Below are 6,057 nucleotides of genomic sequence, written 5' to 3'. Positions count from 1 at the left end.
GTATTTATTTTCCTTTTCGCCGGCTTCTGCGTCTGTTTGATGTTGCGGTTGCTTTGGTTTCTCCTTTATTATCATCATTATCGTCAGCAGCAGTGTGACGCACTCTTGGCTGCGAAATGCTTTTCATTATGCGCACTAATGTCTATGGCCTTTATGTCTAATGCGTGCATAAGGACCCACTCCTAGATCCCGACTTGGCCCTGTTTGCACTGCGCCATATATACATACATATATTAAAACATATATGCGGATACATAAATACGGGGGCATGTTGGGGCACACATTATGCGGATTGGGCCGGTTTATTTGTGCTTTTCTTGGCTGTGGATTATTTTTATCATCGCTTGTGCATGTAATTTATTATAATGATTTACACATTAAGTATCATTAAGCCGAGTGCTCGGCTGTTGTGTAAGGGCGTATAAATTGCAACTAATTGTTCACAACGCGGCGTATGCGTGATATATACGCAAAACTTTAATGAGGAGTGCGCAAATATTTACACGCACCCACACACCCACACACAAGCATACCCACACACTCGCACAGTTATTAATAATCCTGGCATCGTTTGGGGAACTTAAGGCAAATTCTCATCGGCACCTTAATGAGCAACTTTTCCAGCGGGTGGGTGGAAAATGATTGCGGAAAAGCAGCCAGCCCGCACGCAAAACTTTCCTTCTCATCAATTCGAAACTAAGAGCGGAATTTCGCAGGCGTGCATGATATTTATGCTTCGGATTTGGGCTTTTCCCCCCTCATTTTCCTGTGAGGTTCATTAATTTTTCGCCAGCTCTGCGTTTGCAATTACACAAGGCAACTTTTCGCCGCCAGTTCGACAGCCAAGCCAACGGATTGACAGTGAGATATTGATTTGATGCAGTGCCAGGAACTCGTCGGAGTTTTGTGTGTTTCTGATTTATTTGTTATTTGCCAGCGTGAGCGGTGAAATCTGCCAAAAGTTTTGGCATAAAATGTCAGTGTACAAGGGGGAAAATACTAGTTGGTGCACTGCACTTGTGCCAACCCTTCTGACACCAAAAAGTGCAACGATTACTTGAAATTTAGCATGTTTCATTTGATTAGAACTCATGTGGCATTTCTGCCTGTGTAACCGCTACAATGCCACTTAAAACCAACTAAATGACAGTCGTTCCCCAGGCAACTTTGTCTGCTAAATGCTGGCATACATCCGATATTTCGCTATCAGCAACCAAACACACCGCACGAAATGCATTAAAAATATGCCAGGCATAAAAAGTGCTCTCCCATTCTGTGAATTTAGCACCCGAAGTGGGAAAACTTTCGATTTTTGTGTGGGCCATGGCTGGGCGGTTATAAAAGATTGGCACCAGGCTTTATTGCCCTAGTTTTCCCAGCCCTTTTTATCTATTTTCAGCTTTTTTTGTTGAGTTTTTTTTTGTGGCTGGCGCCTCATGCACCTTGACACTTTTGCAATTGTCGCAGGGGAATATTTTTCATCCGTTGTTATTCTTGCTCAATTTGTTTTTGTGTGCCCCCATTGTTTGGGCCCAGTTTTGTTGATTTTTATTCTCGTTATTCCACTATTTTTCTCTACTTTTTCTGTATTTTCTCTGAATTTTTTTCTGTACTTTTTCTGTACTTCTGTGAGGGCGGCATCGCAACCAAAAACTATGTGGGTGATTTTTTATGGCTTTGCCTTGCCTCCTCAGTTCAATGAATAAATCATTGGGCAGCAAGGGGATTGGTTGGGGCTTTGCAAAATGGAGTGAGACTGCTCTGGTAATGTTTGATAATATTTTATGGAAATGGAAATGTTTGCACTCGTTTTGGCTTTGCATAAATGCGTCGAGAGTCGGACAAACCGGAAAGCAAACAATTAAGCAATCTGCTTTAATCAGCTTTAAAACGTTTAAAGTCGATTTTTGAAACCTAAGATTTGAATAGTACCGGATACAAATTAACATTGCTAAAAGCTTCGGGGAAAACCCCATTTAAGTTGTCAATGTCTGAACCCCTTAACGATACCCTCTTTTTCCCTTTAGCAGTGAGTCCCAGAACTTTCGCTGGCCTGCAGCAAAGTAAACTAAGCAAATCTGCTGGCATTCTAATCCTTTTGAAATTTGCTTTAATTAACTCGAATAATAAGCAGCATCCGCACACTTTGTACTGCTCCTTCTGCCGGAGCCTTTTTATGCTGTTCGTGGGCTTATGGGCTTTGGCACTTTGTGGTTGAAATTTTGTGATTTTTTCTGTGGCATTCGGATTTCCGACATTTGCCAAAGCAAATTTCAGCGGAGCGGGACTAATAAGCCAAACAAGAGACAGTGAATGGAAGGGGGGGCGGATGGAAAAAGGGCGCGGCTGGCAGACAAAGTTAATACGACACAGCTGCCCTCGCGGTTGGTGGGCAATTGAAAAGTTTATTAATAACCCGCAGAACGAACTTTAAAGAGACTGCTGCTCTTTTTTAGTGTATTTGGTTTGGTTTTTATTTGTATGATTTTTATTTTTAATTAAAAGAAGGCCAGGCTGAGCGGTAGTGAGTGCGGTCTGAGGGAAATGTAATTACATTTGAACAGCATGCGAAATATGTTTTAATTTATTAAATTAAAATAAGCGAAAAAGAAGCGGAATGAAGGAGAAACAACAAGAACAACAGCAGCAAAACAACAGGCAAACGAAGCAACCAGCCGCAAACCGAGTGCCCAAAGCAATTTGAACCAACCAACGTCACACGCGGCGTATGCGTAATGTGCTCGCAACAAAATCAACGTTATGCAAATTTTAATGCGAGCATAAGGCGGAAACGAAACGGCGCTACGCTTGCCAGTTTTCTCCTGAATCCTGTTGCCAGAATCGCCAGGGTATCGCCCGGGCATGATGGGCCCATGCATTACAAGTCAACTAAACGGAACACATGAAGAAGTGAAAGAAATAAGAAATCTGTTAAGTGAAAGTAAAAAAATATGAAAAGCTGAAAGAAATAAGAAATATGTTAAGTCGAAAAAATATGAAAAAGTGAAAGAAATAAGAAATCTGTTAAGTGTGCCACTATAAATATGGTAATAAAATAATATAACTTGCATGAAATATGGCCTACATTTGGGGGCACGGCGTAATTCATAGGGATTAAATGCCATATTTTATGTGAGAACTACTATTGTGGGAGCTCAATTACCGAAAGAGCCACAACAAACCAATTTCGGCTTTCCGAGCAATTGAGCAATCCGAGGGTATCGCTTAAATCCGACCCAAATCGGCGCAGGACTCCTTCGTCCTTCGTCCTGCCGCCAGTCGCCCTGCAGTTGTGCTTGTATTTACATAAGCGTCCGTATGAATGGCTCCCAGAGCACTCGCCTGGCGCAAAATTACACTTTGTTGGCGAGACACACACTCAAACACTCACATGCTCTCATGCACACACGCACACATGCACACATGGTGGGGCAAAAAATTGTAATGAGCTTATTAAGTCATATTAAAGTCCAAGTACAGCCAATTTGATAAAAACAGCAACTGACAGCAGACTGGCGATGTTTTCATGCGACATTTTTTACGATAGCATTTGGCATTAATGTTAATAGCAAATGGCGTAGACACACGCGGTAGCTATGTGCGCTACACTCGCAGAAAATCTCCATTTTAATGATAAGCAACAACATAGCTGAATTGCGTCTTTACATAGACTTAGAAGAAATATAAAAATAATTTTCTTTATAAAAGTTTGAAGGGAATGAGTAGTAACCAATTTCTTTATGTGCACGTAAATTATATGACTGATGTAAATGAGCTTGGCAGCAGGTGGCTTAACATTTTTATTCGCTCCGCACTGCGGTAAATTGTTGTTAAGTCGGCTTAATTGAGTATGATCAAATGGCCGCTGAGTTTGCACTCGAATATATTTCGACTGAAGTCTCAAAATTCATGAAATGCTGAGCACGAAAACAACATAAACAGCGCACAGTTAAAGTTTTTAGAAAAGTCATGAATATGCCGATACTTGGTGAAATGCTTCCTGCAAGTAAGTAAAGAAATTTGATACCAGTTAATTACTTAAGAACTCACCTGTTCTTTTAGAACTGGGTCCCAATTTGTTGACAGCCTCCAGAGTGCTTAGAAGTCCGCTGGGTCAGGCGTTGGTCTCCTTTTTGGTGGGCTACTTTGTCACCACAAAGTTGTCGCAATTTTATGGCAAGTTCAAGAGGGACTCGGAGAAATGCGAAGAACCGCTGGAGGACTTGGACATGCCGCCCAGGGAGGACAGTGAGCCGGCGAACAAAGGACACGACATTGTCCTGCTCACCATGGAGGAGCTAACCGCCTTCGATGGCTCGAGCCCCAGTCTACCCATCTACACCGCCCTCAATGGCCTCATATACGATCTGAGTCCGGGCCGCGAAAGCTTCAGTAGCCATGGACCCTACTCCCTCCTGGCCGGCTGCAATGCCAACAAGGTCCTGCACATTGCCTGCAATTCCATGGACGTCTGCGCCGCGAATGTCATAAGTCGCTGGGAGCAGAGCCTGAAAGCCGAATTCAAAATCGTAGGTTACCTAGTCGATGCGGATATGTATTTTGATGGTGACAGTCCAGAGAATCATGAAGTTTCGGCCACGGAGGATCAAACCGAGTAGACTGATGTCGTTTAGGAGGCTGTGAATATCCCATTTTGTTAGCTTGGCAATAAAGTATTATTCACTGAAACTAGTAATTTACTTCCAAGCTAACTGAAGGGGATATTCTACTGCAAATGGGTTTAAAAAATTACTTGTAACTTACGCTGTAAGCTGTGGAATAAACCAAATTAATGAAAACATCTTTTGGCTTCATGAGCAAATACTTTTCAATGCTTTCAGGTTGCCTAACAAATGGCCGACTATTTCTTTTAGAATCTCCTCCTGGCTGAGATTAAATGAATTCTCCCCTTCTTTTTTTGCCATTTGACCGAGCTCTTGGCATTTGGAAAGCCGGAAAGTTTTTCCGGCTTTGTCTTGCGCTTTTTTCCTCGGCGGTTCGACAGGAAAATATCGACAACGGCAAATGTCGATAACAACAAATTGTTTGTCGTGTTTTCCTTTTTTACTTGGCACTTTTTGCCCATCAAGCTGTTGACTTTGTCAAGTTGTCGCCGAATTTTCAGGGCTTTGGGTGATTCGGGTGATTCGGGTTTCCCATTGTGTTGCTATGTGTGTGTGTGTGTGTGGAAAAACTTTGCGCCAAACACGCAATTGACTTAAATTGAATTGAAAGCTGAATGCTGAAAGCTGAAAGGCGAGAAGAGCCAAAGGAATGCCGTCAGGTGCTACACAGCTAATAAAATCAAAATTACTTTTCGCCAGCGCAAAGTTTCGGCAGTCAGTCGACGTGCTTAAGGAATTTAAAAAAGTTGTCCAATAATTGTTAAGCACACACTTCAAATTCAGTCAAATGTGCAAAAGGACAACACACACACACACACCCACACACTCTCGCACACTCGCTCGCAAGTAGCAAGAACAACATTTGGCAAAGTGTTATTTGAAGTGTCGAATTTGATCAAGCGCAAAGGTGACAAAAGGGCTCAAAAGTTAACAACAACTAGGGCCAACAATAACAAGTGCAAATGGTCCTTAAAAGCCCGGGAGTTGGCGGAAAGGAGGAGTGAGCCAAGATGGCAAGGACAATGTCCTGGAGTGGCCCATTTGCATAAATTGTACTGCTGCTTCCAGCTTTTTATTTGGACTTACTGAAATCCGATTGCGATTACCCAGCACCATAACAAAAAATCAATGTTGCTAGTACTGAGCACTTAAAGTTTTAAACATTTTCATTTAATAATTTCATTTTCATTTCAATAATGCGGATAAAGGTAATTATTCATTTAGTTATTAAATGACCCTTTGAAGCGAATTAACTGAATGGATTCTTTATCATTTGGGCAATTCATTATATGTAGCTGCTTAAAATAAATTTCCACTTAGCCACGCCTCCAAACTTTCCCAGTTATGGCAACGGCATCCAATATAATTTGGGCCAACCTCGGAATTTATTACCATCTGGTTGTCATGTGCAAACGATGCTTTTGGAGCTGGA

The 6,057-nt window shown here is 42.0% G+C and overlaps 1 protein-coding gene across 1 annotated transcript; it reads left to right on the top strand.

The window, feature by feature from the left end:
* Positions 1–3,854: 3,854 nt before the first annotated feature.
* On the top strand, positions 3,855–4,799 carry LOC122626428 (membrane steroid-binding protein 2). Its single transcript, XM_043806688.1, has 2 exons — positions 3,855–4,006; positions 4,063–4,799. The coding sequence occupies exons 1-2, from the start codon at positions 3,970–3,972 to the stop codon at positions 4,617–4,619; spliced, it is 594 nt and encodes a 197-aa protein (XP_043662623.1). The 5' UTR covers positions 3,855–3,969; the 3' UTR covers positions 4,620–4,799.
* Positions 4,800–6,057: the final 1,258 nt, after the last annotated feature.

This window comes from Drosophila teissieri, chromosome 2L (assembly GCF_016746235.2).
Source record: "Drosophila teissieri strain GT53w chromosome 2L, Prin_Dtei_1.1, whole genome shotgun sequence".
Classification (NCBI taxonomy): domain Eukaryota; kingdom Metazoa; phylum Arthropoda; class Insecta; order Diptera; family Drosophilidae; genus Drosophila; species Drosophila teissieri.
Note: the sequence above shows the minus strand (reverse complement) of the source record. Positions and strands in the feature narration are given on the sequence as shown.